This window comes from Dipteris shenzhenensis, chromosome 22 (genome assembly GCF_047967505.1).
Source record: "Dipteris shenzhenensis isolate YYH24624 ecotype China chromosome 22, Dip_SZ_1.0, whole genome shotgun sequence".
In the NCBI taxonomy this organism is placed as follows: Eukaryota; Viridiplantae; Streptophyta; class Polypodiopsida; order Gleicheniales; family Dipteridaceae; genus Dipteris; species Dipteris shenzhenensis.
In genome coordinates this window covers 19,911,620-19,932,768 of record NC_141617.1, presented here as the reverse complement: position 1 = coordinate 19,932,768, position 21,149 = coordinate 19,911,620, and the positions used below count along the sequence as shown (strand labels likewise).

The 21,149-nt window shown below is 45.1% G+C and overlaps 1 protein-coding gene and 1 pseudogene across 2 annotated transcripts in view; both read left to right on the top strand.

Annotated features, from left to right (window-relative positions):
- Nucleotides 1-21,149, top strand: part of LOC147887847 (uncharacterized) — a 206,332-nt gene that overhangs the window by 121,828 nt on the left and 63,355 nt on the right. For both annotated transcript variants that reach the window (XM_087393203.1, XM_087393204.1), the window contains exons 5-6: nt 11,313-11,371; nt 11,586-11,723. In XM_087393203.1, coding sequence (XP_087249329.1) covers nt 11,313-11,371; nt 11,586-11,723 — 197 coding nt within the window. The remainder of the gene's footprint in view (nt 1-11,312; nt 11,372-11,585; nt 11,724-21,149) is intronic.
- LOC147887848 (small ribosomal subunit protein eS4 pseudogene) lies at nt 16,681-21,075 on the top strand (annotated as a pseudogene).

Genomic DNA, 21,149 nt, shown 5'->3' with positions numbered 1-21,149 from the left:
CCATCGATCCGAGCCATCGGATACCTGTGCTTAATAGTGATATTATTCAATGCTCTCTAATAAAGTATCATCTTTCTTCTTCTTTAATATCACTGGCGAAGCAAAAGGTGAGAAACTTGGTTGAATCTGTCCCAACTTGAGGTATTCTTCCAGTTGTCTTCGTACCTCCGCTTCTTCGGTAAAACTCAACCTATAGGGAGGTCTATTTACAGGTTCTGCCCCTGGGATTAGTTCAATCTTATGCTGAACATTCCGCTCTGGAGGTAACCCATAGAAGTATCTATCCCTTCACACGAGCTCACGATCAAGCGCAACCAACGAAAGCCTAGCTCTGCGGGCTACAAAGTCCAATAGTTGAGTCCACGACTAAACAAACCATATATACTGTCACAAGCCCAAATTTTGCAAAGCAACCGTTACGCTCCAGTAAAAAAAAAAAAAAAAAAACTCCGCCAACCAGTTATGAGTAGGCTTGAAAATCGTCGAATCTGAGCTGTGAGTCCTTTTCGACAGTATACTCAACGCGATCAACGATGGTCTTTTAAATAGACAAGACGTTGTTCTTTGAATGGTGATGACGTCCGTGAACAATAAATGCCCGAAATATCACAACAACGAGCTCCGTGACCACAACAGTAGCTCTCGTCAAATATTAATCTCGGTGGTAGTAGTTCTTACTCACTTCAGAATCGTTATCAGAGTGACGAACTGCCAAACGACGCAACGTTCTCAGCTGTACTATCTTCGTCTTCCTTCCCCTCGTGACGCCAAAGGGCCCTGAAGACACCAAGTTGCAAATCTGCGATAACATGTGTCAAGAAACGACCTTGCGGGCAATACAACGGACCATCGCCTCTACGCACTGCTCTCCAACGACTTCTGATACGATGCACCACAGGACACCTCTACACATTGTCACGAATTTCGAAAGTAACCATCCCTAAAACTAATGTGTGCGTGAGTCTCTGGTGAGTCCTCGATCCAACCCAATCACGATCGCTCTGATACCAAATGAAACACGATAATTTGCTTACTCCTAAACTGTTACGTCGAATCACGGGTGCAGGCACATTCAATAACCTCCCAGCCGATCTCAGTGGTCATAAGCTTTTTCGCTCACTTTCTACGTTGAAGCTCTTGCTTACTAAATCTCCACCAAGCCCCAAATTTTCCCTAGATGGATTTAGTATGCCACATGTCATCATTTTAGGGTCCCTCTTTAATGCATCATTTACCCCTCTCTTGGGATATCATTAAAACTATTTACCCCTTGGAACATTTCATGCATTTAGGTCCCCTAGCCTTAGATCCACCTAGTCTAGTGCCATGTAACCCTCACCAAGGACCTTGACCTTTATTCCTTTTTGATCATTTACATGAAGCCCAAACAAATATAATACAAACATTGATCCTTTAAAGAAAAATGTTGACTGACCCTTCCGAGGTCATGTTACCTCAACTTGAGCGTAACACTGGACTCTCTAGGCTATGCCTAGAGTGATCCCTCGTCTGTGTCGGTATCCTGTGAGGAAAGCTGTGATAGGTCGTACCTCAATAGAGCGTACTCTCGGGGCTCTCTGTCGCATATGTGGCCTCTGCGTCCCTCTCTCGGCGGTACTGTGCCGGCTGCTCATCCAGACTGCTCTCATATCGGCTAGCTCCTCTTCCTCCACTCCATTTTGTCCGGGGGCTGACTCAAATGTATAGAAGTATGTGACGTGCTGCTGTGCTTGGTCACCCTCTATGTCTTGTAGTGGTCTGACTAACCCCTGTTGCTCTCTGATCTATCGTAGAAGCGCCTCCCCGTGTCGCCGCATCTCCATGAGAGAGAGAGAGAGAGAGAGAGAGAGAGAGAGATCTATTGTCATATGTGAAAGACCAAAGAGAGAGAATGAGAAAAAGAAAGAAAGAAAGAACGAACGAAAGAAAGGTTATTAAAGATCTAAAAAATCATAGGGTCTATGAGACTGAAAAACTAGAAATATTAAGAAAAAATCCAAATGGGCAAAGACACTAGGCGGGCATCCGCAGCCAAGACAAATACAAATTCTAAATATTGGAACGCATGGGAAGAAAGAAAGATCTGGTGTGTGGTATCACTATGGTAGTTTTTTGTATCTTGGCTGAGGAACTTGGTCCATTGGGTGATTGAGAATGGATAGCAGGGTCTCAGCAGATAGAGCTCCGATGGGGATCGGTGCCATGTGAGAGATAAAACCTGTGATAGAGTGATGATGTTGATCAGCCTGCGTGGTCTGGTATGGTCTCGTTGTTGCAGTAGTTTCTAAATGTATGCCATGTGGATGCCAAGTGTCCTTCAATGGACCTTAATCTTATTTGCACCCCCCTCTAATACCAGGCCTACATATTCCTAGGCATTAGTTCTTTTGTCAAGCCCTCGTAGTTTCCCGCCTCACGGTAATCATATTGTGATCATTCCTTGATTATGGTTGATGACCACCCGTCATTCCAGGCATGCCCATTTGCATTCCGTGCTGCATCCTAATGTTGGCATACATCATGTTTTGAAACCTTAGATTTATGCCACATGGCAGTGGATAAGTGTTGACTCCCATTTCTCACTCATCGGTTGGGATTTTGGAGTTCTGGCAAAAGAGAGATATTTGCAGATTTTCTTGCTGAGTCCGATTATGCAATGGCGCCCATGTTTTGAGGCATCTCAAGTTCTATTTTCAGTAGCGGTCATTACCGTGGGACAATGATTTCTTGAGCATACCTTATGCAAATCACTCTGGTTGTAGTTTGAGCAGTGTGCGCTCATTCGTGGTGTGCATTGGGTTGCAGTGGATGATTTATAGGCCATTTGGATGCATTGCGGTCCTTATTGGATGCGCTGATAGGCCCAGATTGCCTTGTGGGATGCTATTTTTATGGACGCTTTGCACATAGATGCTATTTTATGCTGAGGGACAGCTTTGACACATTGCAGGTGATGCACTGATAGTGCTATGCTCTCTTGGATGAGATATTATTAATGCATATGCCAGTGGACGGTGTTTACCTGCCTGCATACATAGGTCGCTGAAATTTCTGCATGCTGGGCTGCTTGCTTGCCAAGTAGGTTCAGGCATACCCATCCCCTCTGTAGGCTGTCCCACCATGGCCTGAAAGACAGAACCTCCTCGAAAACACCCTAGATGCATCATTGAGGGAAGAAAAGTCAGCTGTCCTTGATTAATGGACTGTAAATTGTTGGCCTGTTGGGGATTTCCCATCCCAGGACTTTGCTTCACTCCCTTGCACTCTGCTTCACTGGCAAATCCACTGTCTAAGCCATTTCATGGCTTCAAACTGCATCCAATCCCTAGTGCACACTAGAACCCATTTGCCAAGGCAAGGCTAAGGCATTTCCCACTGCTTGTGTCCACTGCAAAGCTGTCCAGGCATTTTGCAAGGCATCCATGTTACTACACAGGGTTTAGCAGTCACACAAGCACATGTCCAGCCTCTCAGGGCGACATTGCATCAACACAAAAATATCCAACTGCACATGTGACTTCAAAACAGGAGAAAATCCACACATTGCCCCTCTGGCACTAATCTAGGCACACCCTCTATGATTGGGTGTCTGTCCACCATAGCTTGAATGGCCAAAGGGGAAACATCGAATAACAAAAAGCAACAACAAGCTTCAAAAATAACAACTGGAAACCGAAAAAGGATCAGAATAACCGTACCCACTGTCCTTGGAAGAGGAGCGAGCTCTACCCTCGCACCTATCCCATGTCCAGGCCCCCAACAGTGCACGATGACCCCCAATCTCACGAACCAATGAAGCAAATGAAGATGTGTTTACCTCAAGAAGGCAGTAGATCCAGAGCAAAGGCTAGCAGGAGGAATGGGCAGCTAGGAGAGTGAGGGGGAGAGAGAAAGAGCATGAGAATGATGGGCAGGAGAGAATGACCGTACAGCTAGCAATGAGCGTAGGGGGGTGCTTGAAAATGCACCGTACAATCAGCCATGGGTGTTGGAAAGTGTGCAAACAGCCCAAACAATCAGCGAAGGGATTGGATGGCCTGCAGTCCGTACAGCAAAGGAGAATACTTCGTGTTGTTGGAGATATCATAGCCAAAGGGTGTGTTGATGTAATGTATAGTACTAGGATATCTAGTACTAATTCATGTGTGAGTGCCACGTGTCACTATGAGACTTATCCCATATGAACGTGCAAGTGTGTGAGTGTGTAGCCTATAAGGCTTGTACGTCACTTGTCTCATTTAGTGAAGATGAATGAATGAAAGCTTTCATGGTTTCTACATTTGTGTACCACTTCTTCACTCCCTAGCCTAATCTCTCTCTCTCACTCACACCATGTTTCTAACGTGGTATCAGAGCAGGTTAACCCTGCCACAGCTGCCATGTCATCTCTGACCTAACCGTAACCCTAACCCTAATTTTTCTCATCCTCTTCCTTCCTGCAGCTGCCTCAACTTTGCTCATTTTCGCCTCAGGTCAGCCTCATTTCCGTCTTTTTTCAGCTACCTTCTACCCATTTAGGGTTTCTACACAGCTGCCCTCTTTGCTGCTCTCATTTCGCCTCTGTTTTGCAGCTTCTTGTGTTCAGTTCTGCCCATTTAGCCTCTTCACAGCCTGCTTGTCAACATACCTTCCAAGAGATGCCTGTACATGTCTATTTTCGAGCCTTCTTGGAGCTGTTCCATCCTTGCTATAAGGGTTGGCAGGCCGCTGCACCAGAGCTGACCACCCGAGGCCATTAGTTGCAGATTTTCAAGGTCTTTTGGAGGCTTTTCGACCTAGTTCAGAGCTGCTCTTGCATTTCGAACTGTTTTGGAGTTGCTGCTGTAGAACCACCTTCAACAGAGCCATTTTTCGGTGCTGCTTCTAGCCTCTAACCCCTCTAGAATAGCTGATTCTTGGCTTGGTGACCTGCTGGTGCATTTTCGTACATCTATACCTGTACTACAACATCTTGGTATATTTTAGAGTTGGTCTATTGAAGCGCTTCCTACATGTCGAGAAATATTATTGCATTTGGCATCCCTCCAGCTACCTTCTTGAGGATTTCCGATCTGCTACAGCACCTTGAGCACTCATCTTCCCCTTCTATTGGCTCGTTCTTGCACTTCAGGGTGTCTACTTGCTTTAATCTGACTTGGGTTCACTCAGTTCTCTATTTCAAGGAGTATTCTTGCTGCTTTTTCATTAGAGTTTGCATATGGAACCTTCGAGGTCATCCACTAGCACCAGGACACCTTTATTCACGCCTTTCTCAGGCTACTGATTCATTTCAGAGCCCTAGACCAGCTCCTTTATTGGCTGGTTATCTATTTCAGCTTGCTGCCTTTGCTACCTCAGTTTGACACTATGGAACCTCATCATCGTGCTGAAGACTCATCAGCACCACTTTCAGCTAGGGATGAGCAGCATGACAAAGCACTGGCGTTTATTGGTGTGAGGGTGGTCAACAAATTGCTTCATCAATTTGACTTCACTACTTCAGCCATGGAGACCTGCTACATCTATTGGACTTGAGCAGGAAGCTTCATCTGCTATGTGCAGTATCTATTCCTCTTTGAGGTGCTAGATGATGCTTAGCTCTATGTGTTTGTGTTGAGTCAATAAAGGTTGAGTTGTCCCTCTAAATAGAATGTATTTAGAGTCAATAAGAGGTACTCTGCCTTGGGTTGTCCCCCCAAAATGAATGTATTGTCTTTTACTTTGCTTTGATTGTATTGACCACCTAGTTTCGAGTAAGGGGAGGTGATGAGTGATGGTTTTCCCTTGCCGATCGCAAGCTGATTGAGAAGTCGCTATCACACGGGAGGTGTTGGATAGTTGTGACTTGCTCTTTGCAGTATTGCGGTGGAGGGGGGATCGACGTACTCTTTGCCTATTGGGTCTCACACTCTTTGCTTGGAAGGGGGTTGTTGGAGATATCATAGACAAAGGGTGTGTTGATGTAATATGTTGGTGCATAGTACTAGGAGATCTAGTACTAGTTCATGTGTGTGAGTCATGTGTGAGTGCCACGTGTCACTATGGGACTTATCCCATATGTATGTGTAAGTGTGTGAGTCTGTAGCCTATATGGCTTGTACTTCACTTGTCTCATTTAGTGATGATGAATGAATGAAAGCCTTCATGGTTGCTACATTTGTGTACCACTTCTTCAGTCCCTAGCCTATCTCTCCATCTCACTCACACCATGTTTTCAACATGTACAATAGGAAAAATGTATTTATAGCTTCAAATGAAGTCACCTCGGGATGTGTGCATCAAAAATTCCGTACAACTTGTATAGCCTTGGGGTGCCTTGAAATGCATGCAACACTTCCGCATAGCAACTAGCAGATCTGTAGGAGCTATTTAATGTGCATAAGCACTCTGTACAACCTTCTAAAAATACGTGTAGCCTCGATTTGCATGCCATCTTCCTCGAAATGTGTGCAATTGATGATAGGAGGATATTGAACCTCAAATCCGTACGGTGATCACGTAAATCTTGAAGGTGTAATCATAGTCTCAAGGTAGAGAGAAAAACCAGCTAGAGAGAGAAAGTAAACACCTGGAACCACATGCACACTTGGGACTGCCACGTGGCTCATTAAAGCCTCTAAGCCTCCTACCAATGACACACTTTGGATTCCCTTGGGCCCAACTTTATGACCTCTCTAAACCTTGCCTTGCCCCTAGCATTTGGGCCTAGTGGGTGCACCTAGGAATTAGTGTGTGGATCTTAGGGGTTTTCAGTGACCGGGTTTATTCGCATGACAAAAATCATATCCTCGAGACATTGGTACATCACTTAAACAGTAAATACTGGGACAATAATCCAACTGATACTGCCCCTGGTGCAAGGTCTGCTTCTCCGCAGGGCACCCGTATCTCTGAGCTAGACAACCCCCTTTGAAGCCCCCTCCCAAGTCCAAACTAGTAACTTGTCTCCAGATCGATGAACTTCAGTGCTTCAATGACAATGGGCTTATAACAGCTCATAAGGATCAATCAACCACATTTGAATTCTAGCATTGGCAATCTACTGATCCATACGGATCTCCAGCAGCATCAGACAATAGTTGCAACAGAACACTAGGAGACCCCCTCTAGATAGGCTAGGTCATAACGTGCAAAAAAAATACATACTTGTAACTCCCTTTCCCTTGCACGTGATTGGCAGGTCCCGCTGCCATAAACAAGTAAGCAATCCTCCATCTAGATTTGGAAAGCCAGCTGGCAGCGCCTGACTCCTCTACTAGAAGGCTGGAGTATGTGTCGGTGTGGCGGTAACATTGGCCATCTTATTTATGGATCCCTCACCATTCTTTTGGGGACACTGCCGCCAATAATGATATTTCTGGCCACATCAGTTACACATACGGGATGCCTTGAGTGCTTCTCGTTCGTCAACTATCAAGTGATTTCTGCCTTGCTGCTCAGCTCCCAAAGCCTCAGGTTGACTCTCATAGGGTACGATCTACAAAGTGCTCCTCCTGGTCAAGTACCATCGGGACCAATTTCTCCCAGATCAACTCATTCATCTTCCCACTTGTGATCAAGGACGAATAGGAGGCCCGATATTGAGAGGATAGTTGGGACAGGAGAGTTATGGCCATGTCCTCGGACGATATCTGCTTCCCTACCTAGAGGATCTCCTGTTGAAGTTCCTATAACTTGTTGATCTGGTCCAACATCGACGAAGACTTCTTGGGATCCAACAACCGCATCTGGACTTCCAAGAAAACCCTCTTCATGGGAGAGGTTCGATTATACAGGAATGCCAAATGCTCCCATATACTCTTGGCCACTGTCATGTGCTTCACGTGATTAATCATCGGAGGGGAACGATCTTACCCTTGCTTTGACATGGTCCCAGAGCTGAGATAGCAGGGTTTCGTCCTCCTTCTGCTTTAGGATGCCAAGATTGGACGCAAGGGGATTTGTTCTGGCAACTCCTATCAATACGAAATCTGCCAGATCGTATGACTGTAACATAGACTCCATCATCACCCGCCAGACGCCGTAATTGAGCCCATCCAACTGACAACTGTGAATGTGGGCAAAACTGGAATTCTATTCTTGTTCTCTGCCATCTCGAACAAAGTCACCATGCCGAAGTGAAGAGGAAGCTGTACTGAAAGAGAAGGTGGATGGGATAGAAGGAAATAGAAGATTGAAGAAAGGAGAGGGCTGAAGAAGAGGATGAAGGGGCTGACAGCCCAATGTACCTTCACTTCTCGCTATCCGTCTTTCGGGAGCACCTCTCTGATCTAAAACACCCTTCCAAGTCACCCCTTGCTGGGCACGCGAACACTCCTCGCACACGCTTCTCCTCGAAGACAACTCCTAACAGCACCCTAAACCTCCTCTCTGTGTGCTGGCTCATTACTCCCTCCGCTCCGCGGGTCCCAAGCCAACTGTGGCTCTGATACCATGTGGAAATGAGCAGAAATGGAAGGAGAGAGCAAACCACACACACACACACCACACTGAGATGGAGAGGGAAAAAAGAGAGAACTGCAAGTGATCTCAGGCAAAACCGCACAGCCTGTTGGGGAAAACCCCTGCTGAATAATTGCCCCAACAATGAGATGAACAAGGAGTGAGGGGGGCCTATATATAGCCCCTCACCTCCTTCAGTCGGCTCTATGCTAGGGCCGACCCCAACAGACTAGGGGATGACAGCTCCTAGGAGGCCAACCCCCCTCTGCCCTCTATAAGGGCTCCACGAGGCCCTATGCGTGGGCTGGCCTCTGCTCCAGCAGCCTGATTGGCAGGGCGCTAGGGTCGACTGCCTCAGGCCCTACAAAAGGGGGTACACAAGCCCTATAAGGAGGGATGTGTCCTCTGCCCTCCAGCCGACCAGCAGGGAGGCCTATGGCCGACCCCCTGCCCTATGCAACTGACCAGCGAAGGGTGGGCTGACCTACCTTTAGGCCCTACCTATAAAGGACTGCCCATGGCCGCTCAAGGGGCTTGTACCCACCTGCCTACAGGGACGAGACTGAGCACACAGCAGGTCCCTCAGCACTGTGTCGAAAGCATTGCAGAAATGCTCAAAGCAGCAATAAACCCTCTGTCTCCGTGCTTTGTCCTCTTCAATGACACCTTTGATTGCGAGGATGTGATCTACAGTTGCATGATCAGTGCAAAAGCATGCTGCGAACTGACTAATTTGTGTATCGAGCAATAGATCCTGGACATGACATCCCCAATCATGACGGTACTATAGCTTTCCGTCCTTATGGGCGTTAGAAAACAGAGTGGAGGTTGCTTGCTACAGCCAACACTCCGTAGCAGAAGATAATGAATATGTTCACCTATAAATCACAGTGCTATCCTTTCCTTGATGTCTACATAAGTGCATACAGAGAGATGGACACAGAGTTAGATGTTTGAACAATGCAACTGTAGAGTAGAACCTTAGATCATGTATTATAGATTGCTCCAAACAAATGGACAAAACCTGTTGCAAAAGATTGTGTTCAGTGGGCCACGATCTAGCAGACAGGGTTTTGCCTAGATGTGGACCTTTGACCACTCAAAACTGTATGTGCTTCTGGACACTCCTTGCTACTTCTCTTTCTGATAAAGACCTGCAGGCTGAGTGCTCCACCACCATTCATCCCGTGACTAAGTGTGCAGTGCAGTGCTCTTCACCCTGTAGGTGATCTGTAGACTCTACTGCTTGAATCCTTGGTCATTCTTGGCCTCTCTTTGCTGCCTTGATAGACAGCCAGTAGTAGACACTGTAGAATGTCTCTTAACCTCCTCGATGCTGGATATGCAGCTAAAGTGAGGCACCAGAAGACCCAATCAGTGAATAATTGGACTGCCCCTGGAGAGGGCTTTATATAGGGCTTGGAAGCCCCCCAAAACAGGCCAACGAGCCCACTTCATGCGCTGACCCATTCTGTAGTTTTCTTGTAGACAGCTGACTGGTTGGTCCAGTCAGTTGACCTGTGGCCATGCCTATAAATGGCCCCAGTCCCCCATAAACTTCTGTACTGCCCCGACTTGTTTGCAAGGCCTTCTGCTTCAGGTATCTGCCGCATCGCCTCCGATTCTGCATCAGCCACCTCTTCTTATCCCTGCGTAGACATCTGCTGCTGCTCTGAGCCTCTGCCCTACATCTGGGCAGACATCTGCCAATGCCAGCCACCTGTCCTGTCTGCTGTACATTTTACCTGTCTTTTGTGGACACATGTGCTGGTGTCTGCAGTCGTTCTGCAGGTTTATAGGGCCTGCTTTCATGTAGTCTTTGCTCTTGGCCATGGGCCCATCTATGGACTCTTCTGCTCACCATGTCAGGCTTGTGCTGCCCTCCATTCTTGCTGCCTACATGGCAGCCTGCATGCTGCCCATGTGGCAGCCCTGCACACCATCTGAGATCTGTGCCCCTGGCAGTCTCTTTCTTTGCCCACGTGGCATCTCTCAAACCCTTCTCTTTCTGTTGATACAGTTTCCCTAAGTCCTCCTCATTTGGGGGCTCACTTGTGGAAAGGTGATAATCTCAACATTTGATTTCCTGCCTTGTGAATAGGGATGATGGGGTTAAGGGTCAAGGTGTGGAGAAAACTGGTGCCAGAAGCTTTGCCAAGATCAGGGGCAAGAGACTTAGTCCATATGCCATGCTCAATACATAGCTCTCACGATCTTTGGCTCAGCCATTATGTAGCTTCAAAGTTGCGTGTCTGATATCATCAGTGCTGAACAATGCACATGAGGTGGGGCAAGGTACCTGTGAAGCCAGGTGACAATTGGTGGGGAATGCCATATAGTGTGTGTGCATAGGAGAGCCAAAGTTTGGTGTTGGTGAGAGGAGAGAGTCCTTGTCGCGCTCGAGAAACTTTTGCCAGAACTCTTTGGAGTTGTTGCTTTTGGTTCACTATTCCCTGCTTTCCAACCATTCCAATCTTGCTTTTATACTGCCTTATATGCTTGAGCAATCATTTGTTTGCATTAAGACAACTTTTTTGATGAAACAACCAGCCTCTGAAAACAATTATCTCTGTTTAATCAATATGTATACATAAAGCTTCTCTTTTACAAGAATAAACTTGTTCCAGTCAAAAGAATGGGATAGGTTTGAGTTTAACACGTAGTTGTGATATAAAGAAATATAGACTCTACGAAACCGATGAAAAATATATTAAAACAGAGCTAAATTCTTTTCGTGTTTTTTCGGGTTCTTGTGCAGACTTGCATTCCATTTGTTGTCTTCTTTGAATTCGAGCTCTTTTCTTTTGTGATTAAACACTGGTACTCTGTTTCCATGTGGGAACAAGGTATTACTAATTATGTGGGGTGTGGAATCTGTTTGTACTATGAAGGGCGCAATTTCGGAGATGAGGGCTTCATTTTTTTGGCTGAAAGTCTAGCCTTCAATCAGGTATGGTGGCTTTTGAATGATAAAAACTTCCTAATATAACAATTCGGCTTCTCATTTTGGTGCTTTAGTATTATGTGCTTACCCTTATAGCAATGCATGTTGAGTCACTTGGTTACTGTGGTACGAATGACAATGATCATATAATGACACTCATCCACACTTATCTTTGTCATAGTCTCTGTAAGAAAATGACATTAACCTTTTTTTGGAGTAGAATGCAGAAGCTGTAGATTTTTCTGCGAATGGAATAACAGCGATAGGAGTCAAGGCCCTTGCGGACATTTTGCCAACAAACACATATTTAAAGACACTGAATTTCTCAGGCAATGATTTTGGCGATGAAGGAGCAAAGGTCATCCTTCCTTTCAAGTATTTCTAGCTTTCTTGTTTTCTGTCTTAAATCTCTTTTGCATTACTGTCTGTCTGTCTGTCTCTGTCTCTCTCTCTGCACCCCTACCCTCCCCTTCCCTTTTCCCTTTCTTCTTTTTTAACGAACTTATTCAATTTTAATGTTTCCAGCTTTCACCCTATGAGAAATCATGAAGATCTTGTGTCCAAATAGGTTGTGGTGGTGGGGCCTACCAATCAGATTGCATTTTGCTGGATTTGACTGACGTACGAAGCTGAAGGGGCCAATAGTTGATTACCATGTGGCAAATGACCCGTTTGCCCTCCTAGCTAGGCCCGCTAGTGGTCCCTAGGGTTTTCCCCCATGTCCGATCAGTAGGTTGCTACTAGACATGTGCCATAAGACTCAGGTTAAGTAGCACTTTCGAGTGTGGCTGCAAACCTTGGCCCATTAGTAGAGATCTAGGCATTGCTAGACATGATGGTGATGTTTCCCTCTTGAACCATGAGATGGCAAATTGGAACCCTGCTGCTCTTAGCTCCCTTAATGTTGTGGGCTCTTTAGTCTTCTCAATAGAAACTTTGCTCACTATGTTGGAAAGGATATCCTAAAGCTGCCTTGTGCCTTGCTGAGGAGGTGAACTATTATCATCATGTGTTCCATGCTCTTCGCTCCCCTTGTACCCCAGGGTCCAACGCTTCTCCTTTTTATGCAAAATTTACTTGATTTTTTGACAAATAGGTGAGGCAACTGTGAAACAAAATCTATGTATGTTGGTGAATTGAAACATCCCAGTGGAAAATGCTGCATGAGAGGAGTTGGACGATATGTTGGTAAATTGAAACATCCCAGTGGAAAATGCTGCATGAGAGGAGGAGTTGGACTTTTTTGTTTTTGCATCAATTTTCGCTCTAGGGATAGTCTCTTTTGAAGGTGCATGTGAGGCCTCATGCCGTATTGATAGTTTCCATATTTTCATATTTTGGTATTCAAAAACATACTTTGTGGCTGAGTTGTGGGACAAATATGTGCACCAAGACTTCGACATTTTGGACAAGGCTAGTAGGGTAGAGGCGTATATCTCACCTAATTGGTTTTTTTCTTTCATGATTCGATTGTTAAGAGGTAGGAAAGAGGCAAACTAGGATACAGAAAGCCAATTTGCAGAAGTTCTCGGCATGGCCTCCCAATTGAAAATTGTGAGGCTGTATTGAGGCCTAAAGTGGTCTAATCATGAGCAGAGATTCATAGAGGAAAAGGTATCATATGACACATTGCAGAATTGATCTCATTTGGAATTTGAGAGCTTCCAAAGTGGAAGATTCCTGCTAGTATGATGTAGCTGGTTGAACACATGTTACTATCGAACACGTTTAGTAGTGTTCTCAAATGTTTGGAAATGTTTGAAATATTGAAATGATGTAACAAAGCCACTATCTTTATGGTTGGGTTTGAAAGCGCATGTTCAGAAAAATAAATTTGGCAATCCATAAAACCTTATGAATCATAAAAATCAATGGTTTTCAGGCATTTCGGGGCTTTGTTTTGACGGCGACATGTTCCTCTCCTGCTGCTTGATTTGTTCGCTTTCTTGCATGCGTTGTTTGTGTTTTGCTTGCGGGTGTGTGGGTGCTTTTTTTGTGTGTTTGTTTTGCTTTTGTGTGGTATTGTATTGTGTTATGCCTTGAGCTTTGCTTGTGTGTTTGTTTGCTTGCTTTATGTGTGTCATGGCTGTGTGAGTGCATGTTTGTAGGTGTGTTGTGTGTCTCCCTTATCATCTAGGTAGAATGTGAGTGTGTCCAATGCAAGCAAGATATCATGATTTAGCTCATGTTCTTGTCCGCCGCATACATCACTTCAGTAACCTCGGCTTCAGATAAGCCGTAGAGGCACAAACCCAGATTGATGTTGATTTTGCACGGAATGCTTTCACCTCTCGAATGTAGTTGGTAATTCATGAGTATGGGAAAAATTACATGCATCACTTGAGAAAGGCAGTTGCTAAGGTAAAAAACAATTGTCGAAATTTGACAGAACTAAGTCACATCAAGGATTCAACTTAGACTGAGATGTTTATGTCAAGCTAAGCATCTCTTACAAAGCTATGACCACAAGAAAATTGCCAAATGGGAAACTAAGGCCTGGCAAGCTGTTCATCTAAAGAGTTTTTCAAAAATCTACACTACAAGAGGCAATCGGAAAACATTTGCCAAGGTTTGACACCTGATGGTTGTCGGACTTCCTCACTGGTGCAACTTGCTTAGGATTGTGTGACTTACTTTGCTCAACAGTTTGGGCATCTGGAATCCCACTCGTAGGACGTATTATCTATGCGACATGAGCTTTTACATCATGTTTGTCGTATTATCTCTCGTGCATAGGCTATGCAGCTTGAGGCATGTTTCAAAGAACTTGAGTTGATTGATGCATTAAAATCATGTGATAAATGGAAGTCTACGGGTTGGGATTGTCTCGCTGTAGAGTTCTTTCTTCCATACCTAGATGCCGTCAAACTTGTTTTATTGCATATGATTAATTATGCTTGGTAAAATTTAAAAAAGCCAGATGCTTGGAAAAAAGGGTTGGTCAAATTGCTCCCAAAGAGGCATTTGTGTGAATAATTTGCTAATTGGAGACCTATTATGCTTATGCATGTTGTTATAAGGTGGTTGCTAAAATGGTGGTCAATAGAATCAAAGATTTCTAGCATGACGGTCGATATCCTACCCAATATGGCTTAATTCCTTGTAGACATATCACTGAGAATGTTGCCAATGCCTATGTTGGGATTTGAGCCAAAGGCATTCCATAACCATGGTCATAAATATCTAAATTTCCGAAGAAGATCAGGGAGTAAGCGGCACGTATGCCATGAAAATGGACTGCACAATCCAAGGCGAACATGCAGTGGCCAAGTAGACTATTTTTTAGTCAATCTTGTGGAAAAGCTTTTGCAATATCGAGAGTCTCTCTTGTGGCAAAGAGAGATGCCATTCAATAGGGTATCCCAAGTGACACACTACCGGATAAAGAGGCAGCAAGAGGCCAGGCCACAAAAGGTGATGCCAGTCACACTCATGCAAAGGTAGAAGTTTGGATTTGGTGAGACTCACATTCAACGTGGCTGCAAACCAAACAAATTAAGTGCCTGCATAAAATGCCGAACATCTAATTCCGAGTTTGGTAGAAAACAAAAGAATCATCTACATAAGCCTGGCTTACAAAAGGTGCGCCTATAGGAAAATCAATGCCATGCAAACACTGCTCCGAAACTAAGGCATCCATATGCATCAATAGTGGGTGAGAAGCAATGGCAAAAAGCAAGGCATTGACAGGACATTCTTGATGAATAGAGCAGCCCAAGGTCCAAGAAGAAGAGAGGGCATCAGATAAGGGCCAACAAGTGTGCCATCTTCATAGAGCCAATAAACCACATTTTTTGTTTTGGGTCCAAAGATTAGGCGCCACATAACATGCGCAATAAAATCCCATCTAATAGTGTCAAATGTTTTTTCGATATGCACTTGCATAATCGAAACATCTTGATGGGTGTATTCGGCATATTCAATGCCAATGTAAGCATTTGCAATTTTATCCATTATCTACCTATGGGGCATAAAACCGTAGTAGGCAGGGTGCAACCCCTTATATAAGAGATGTGATATATGCAATACCAACATTTTAGAAATCAGCTTATAGACCATAGGCATCAATATAATTGATCGCTAGTCTGACAAATATTGGCATAGGGGTCTTTTGGGAATCCAATTCTGCAATCCCTTTTTCCACGATGAAGGCATAGTGCTAGAGAGAAAAGCATCATTAATCATGTGCAGCAGAATAGGACTCAAATGATCCCAAAATTCGATAGAAAACTTAGCTGCGAGGCCATTCCAGCTCGGGGATTCGGAGCGTCCCAACTTAGACAATGCCGCTTTCAACTCTTGATCAGTAAATGGCAAATCCGACACATGTGCCTCATCATGTGAAGGAATTGGTTGAATATTCCGGAGAAATACATCTTGAGCACCAACCTCTATATGTAAAGGAGGGGCTGCAATTATATTAGAATAATATTTTTGCACGACATCATCAAGCTGTTGCTTATTTATCTCATGAGCCATTTTGAGGCAGCACCTGATGCAACCAATGCATGCGCTGGGAGGTATGCAGGCTTTTAAAAAAAGCCTTGGAAGAGCAGCCTATATCCTGCATCCCTTTTTGACGAGAACGAAGTAGCCATTTTCATAACTTCTGTTAATAAAGGGGTGCCTAAAAACCGGATTGTTCATCAAGGGACATTTGGCATTGCTGCGCAACTGTAGTAAAGTGCTGAAGTTGACCCTTTGCATTCGCCACAGACCTTAACGATGGTGATACCTGTGATGGGGTCGTGGTTTTGTCCTAGGCAACCTTGTCCATCATATTATCACTTATACGGATAGCCACCTTGGTGCAAAGTTTGAAGGAAGTAAGGATTCATAACCATTAAGTGGTCATGCAGCTTCGGGTCCGCCAATCTGAAGAGAAAGTAGGGCAACAATCATTTGTCACTCATCTGCTCATATGGTTCGCAACAGGAATTGAGGTGTTTGATCCTGATCAGGCATATGTCCTGACCAACTGCTCTTTGAGCCATAGTCATGATAGGTGTGTATAAAACCTGGCCTGGCATAGAGACCTGAAATTCTGGGGCAGGCTCATCTCCCCAAGCTTGATGAATTTCAGAAAAACCTTCTGGCAAAGTATCAGCAAAAGGCTGCAGCTCAGGATTGGCACATTGCTCTGAAGTTTCTGCAACCAAAACCTGGTGCACTTTAGGTTACCTCTCTTGTATTGAATAGTATCCATTTTGAGACAACAAAAGACCGGATCAATATGAAAAAAACAGGGTATAAGGACAGCAAATGACACCCGACAGAAAGAAGCTTGAAGAGTCCACGCATACACACCCACACGCATGCACCCAGCGGGCAACCCAGAAAAAGGACGGAAAAGGATTGTGGAGAGAGGTCATAGGAGCTCGCAGCAAAGGCAGGGTAGCCTGGAGAAGCAGGTCAGCAGTGAAGGGCCCTAGAAAAGGCAGCTTGCAGACAAAAGAAACACTATGGGTGGACGATCAGCAGGTTGCAGCAAAACCAAAAGTTAGGGGAGTTCAGTGACTGAAAGAAAGGACCTACTCATTGCTGAAGGTACCCTATAGGGCTAGCGCAATAAAAGTGTAGAGCCCTAGAAGGCCTTGCATGAGGGAAACGCCATAGCCTTAGGGCCCCCCCCCAAAAAAAAAACAAAGAAAAAGAAAAAAGAAAAAAAACGCACACACACACATACGAGAGAGAGAGAGAGAGAGGAGATTTGTGGGAGGCCTCGCGGGCCTATAGGATGAAGTGCAAAATACACTAAAAGGGAAAAACTCATACAAGCCACAAAGGGTTGGAGCAAAGGGTGCGCTAAGGCCCTTGCTAAGTACTATGCTGAATCAAGGATCTCAATAGCTCAAGCATAATCAAGTACAAAAACGTATTATATCATATCATGTGCTATCTGAAGTAGGATGAGAGCTGGGGCTGGAACTCAGAATCCAAAACCCGGCACTATGGTGGCTCGTCTATAAGTGGTGATAATGTCTCGAATCTGCGTCTGTCTGCCCGTCTCATGTTGTGGTGGTGTAGGGGGATGTGGTCTTTTTGATCTCTGAACCCACTGTGCTGTGTTCAGAGTGACTCCTCATCTTGGGCGGTCTCCTCTGAGGAAAGCTGTCATAGGTGTGACCTGAATCGAGTGTGATCTGATCGCTCTCCGTGTCGCTGGTGGCCTCTGCAATCCTCTCTCGGCTATCCATGCTACCCGCATATCAGGTAGCTCCTCCTCCATCGCATTGTGTCCTGGAGTTGACTCAAATGCATAGAAATCTGTGACATGCCGCTGTGTCTGTTCAGCCTTTGTATCTTATGGTCTGGTCGCCTCCGGCTGCTCCCTGATCTGTCGTAGCAGGGTCTCCCTGTGTCGGCGCATCTCAAGTAGATAGAGCCCAATGCAGACCTAGCCATGGAAGTGGATCAATCGTGACAGTGGGCCGAGTTACTATCATCTTGATAGAGATAATGGTATCGCTCCCAAATCTCATAGTAGGATGGACATGCGCAGAGGAAGTGCTCCTTTGTCTCAATCACTCCCAGTGTGCATAGCTTGCAGTTGCGTTGCTCTCTGGGTATATGTGCTGCTCTTCGTGTCTCAATCCTTAGCTGATGGGATGAAACGTGCATCTACCCAATGGCGATGCTCAGTGCATGTGAGACTCCTCTGTCCTCGAGATACAGGGGGCTGATGATGAATCCCTCCTCCGAGATGCTCAGGAAGCGATCGCGGTTGAATTGGGGTGTTGGAAATGGAAGCGAGAGAACGCGAGAGAATGGAGCTGAAGCAAGATGGAACGAAATTGCAGCAAGAACAATGAACAACAAAGCTATGGTAGTCATAGAGATAAAACCCTAGAATGAACCCTAACTAGGGTTAAAAGATGTGTGGTGACTACCTCATCCACAAACTCAACCTCTAACTGAGGTTAGGGGTAAAAAACCTTAATAAACTGAAAAAATGACCTAGCTTTATTACATAACATTGGCCCTTGCCTTACGAAATATAAATATTTCTAACACCCCCTTGCAGTGACCATGTCACAATGTACAAGGTAAACATCAATCACTAAATGGATATAAGTTTAAAGCTTTGTGAAAAGCCTCAAACTTTGAACGAGGTAATGCTTTGGTGAAGAGATATGCCACATTTTGTTGTGTAGGGCAGAAGGCCAAGCTGATGTCTCGTGCATGTAGCTGCTCCCTGACATAATGATAATGAATTTTAATGTGTTTTGTACCAGCATGAAACAGAGGATTCCGTGTCACTGCAAATAGCACTCTGTCAATCAGTGAGAATTGGAGTAGGCTCCTCCAATGATGCATGAAGATCACCCAGCAAACGCCTCAGCCAAATACACTCGACTGTGGTCATGAAGGCTACCCTGTACTCAACTTCACATGAAGACGTAGCGACTATAGACTTTTTCTTGCTTAACCAAGAAGTGCACGAGTGCCCAAGAAAGAAATAGTTATTTTGGAAATTGAAGCGAGAGAATGGAGTTGAAGCAAGGTGAGATGAAATTGCAGCAATAACAATGAACTACAAAGCTAGGGTAGTCATACAGATGAAACCCTAGAATGAACCCTAACTAAGGTTAAAAGCTATGTGGTGACTAACTCACTAACAACTCAATCCGTGTAAAAAACCTTAATAAAGGGAAAAAGTTCCCCTAGCCCCTTATTACATAACATTTGCCACTGCCTTAGGAAATATAAATATTTTGAACATGGGTCTTAGTAGGGAGCTCCTGATCTCCCCCCCAAGTTCAAGATGTGTTGAGCTGGAGGAGATCTAACTGTATGATATGGACTTGTGCCGATGGAGAAGGTTCTTGTTGGCCAGTTTCTTTCCTCGTCTCTTGCGCGATCAACTCAGCGGGTGCATCCATATTCCACTGAAACGAAGGGAGCTTGTCCATCTGAATACCGTGTCTGGCAAACCATGTGGATATACGTGCATACCATTTGCCCGCTCCGTTCTCAGCTAGTCGTTTGGATGACTCTAGAGCCATCCTCAGTAGTCTCCACTAGGGTAAGTTGCAGACTCTATGAATGAATGCCACTATGTGGAAGATGGCATCAAACTGTAGTGGTGTCATGGCGAACTCTGCCTGTACTATCTCATGCGGGACTGAGGGCTTAGTCTGAATCATCCGACATCCCATAGTCACCTGTAGCTGCTCAAATCTCCTCCACTGTGCTATCGGTAGATCGCATCCCTAGAAGGGTGCTACATACATTGCAGTCGGTTGCACTAGCGTATCGAAGAGCCAACATTGCATTGGTGGATCTTGAAAGTATGCTTGGAAGCACTGTCTCTCCACTCGAGCTAGAGCACCCCGTCCCGGTGTGAGTCACGCATTGGTTGCATGTGTCATAGTGAAAAGGGGTGCTGTGAAGACTGCCACTAAATAGGGGTAGGTCTGCACTATCTCCACTGGCTTGTCTTGATAAGTGAAGCTGAGTCAACAAAGCGCCGCATGTGAGGTGTTGAAGACCATAACCTTGGTCTTCCCAAGGTTGACTGTCAGGTCTCTCTCTCTACAGAAACCTCTAGGGCCTCCATATGTCTCTGCAGCCCTTCCGTTGAGGATGAGATAAGGACTGTCATCAGTATATAGCAATATTTATATCATGAGATCGGCCAGTAGTGATGCACTCGGCAATGTGGTAGATGGGGCTAGCATCAATGCCATGGATCTAGGTAGGGTTAAGCTCGACAAGGTCACCTGCGAAGGAGGAGGAGAAGATATGACCAGGGAGAAGGCTGAGGTGAAAGGGTAGGGAGTCAAAGTGGTGGAGGAGGAGGCGGGAAGTGGAGGAGAGTCTAGCCATGCGAGTGCCAAAGATGACGATGCGGGTGGGGAAGAGGCCCATTGGGGGAGAGGAGGAGGAGGCGGCAATGGCGCTGGAGGAAGAGGGGAGGATGGCTATATTATTCTACCTTTTGTGTAGCGTGGGCAGTAGGATGGAAGTGATTAACAGTTTGGGAAAAATAGTGTAGTAATTAGGGTATTAAAGTGCACTGATCTTAATATCACTAACGAGCATATGGGGGTTCTTTGGGTGGCTAGGCTCAAGGGTATTGTCGGAAGTCTTGGTCAAGTATGTGCATTTTCCCCCAAGTTGTATCATAGGCCTCATGCGACCACGAAGTGCTTCCCTATTGTCGCGACGTGAGGAAGTACTTGCACTATCCTCTTACATACCGTGAGATAAGCGCCATTTTCATGATCTCTATGGATGGCAATTTTTGCACCAATAGTTGCTATCGTGATGGATTCATGCATGTTACATCCATTGCTAAAATGGCTGAGGACGTTCGGCTTCTTTATGATAGGAGGGAAGATTAACCCTTCATTCTAAGCCATAAAGAGCAAAAGCACAAACTCAACAAGGTTTGGATTTTCAACTTTGGAGACAAGGGGATCCCCTACATCACTAGATACAATAGCCACAGGATCAAGTATCTAGATCCCTTGATTAAAGCTAATGATACAATCAAGGTATCAATTGAAGCTAGGAAAGTAGTGGAGTTTGTAAAGTTCAGCATTGGAAGCATTGTTATTGGTCGTCATAACAAGGGAAGATTGGGTGTCATCAAGCATCATGAGAAGCATAAGTGACGTTTTGAAATAATTTATGTACAAGAGGTAGTTGGACAAGTGTTTGCTACTTGATTGGGTAATGTGCTCACAATTGGTTTGTTCTTTTAAAAACTTTTAATCACAAGATGCAAAAGATGTTAAGAGAAGCCTAGAATTTTATGTTGGGTGGTAATCTCCTCCAA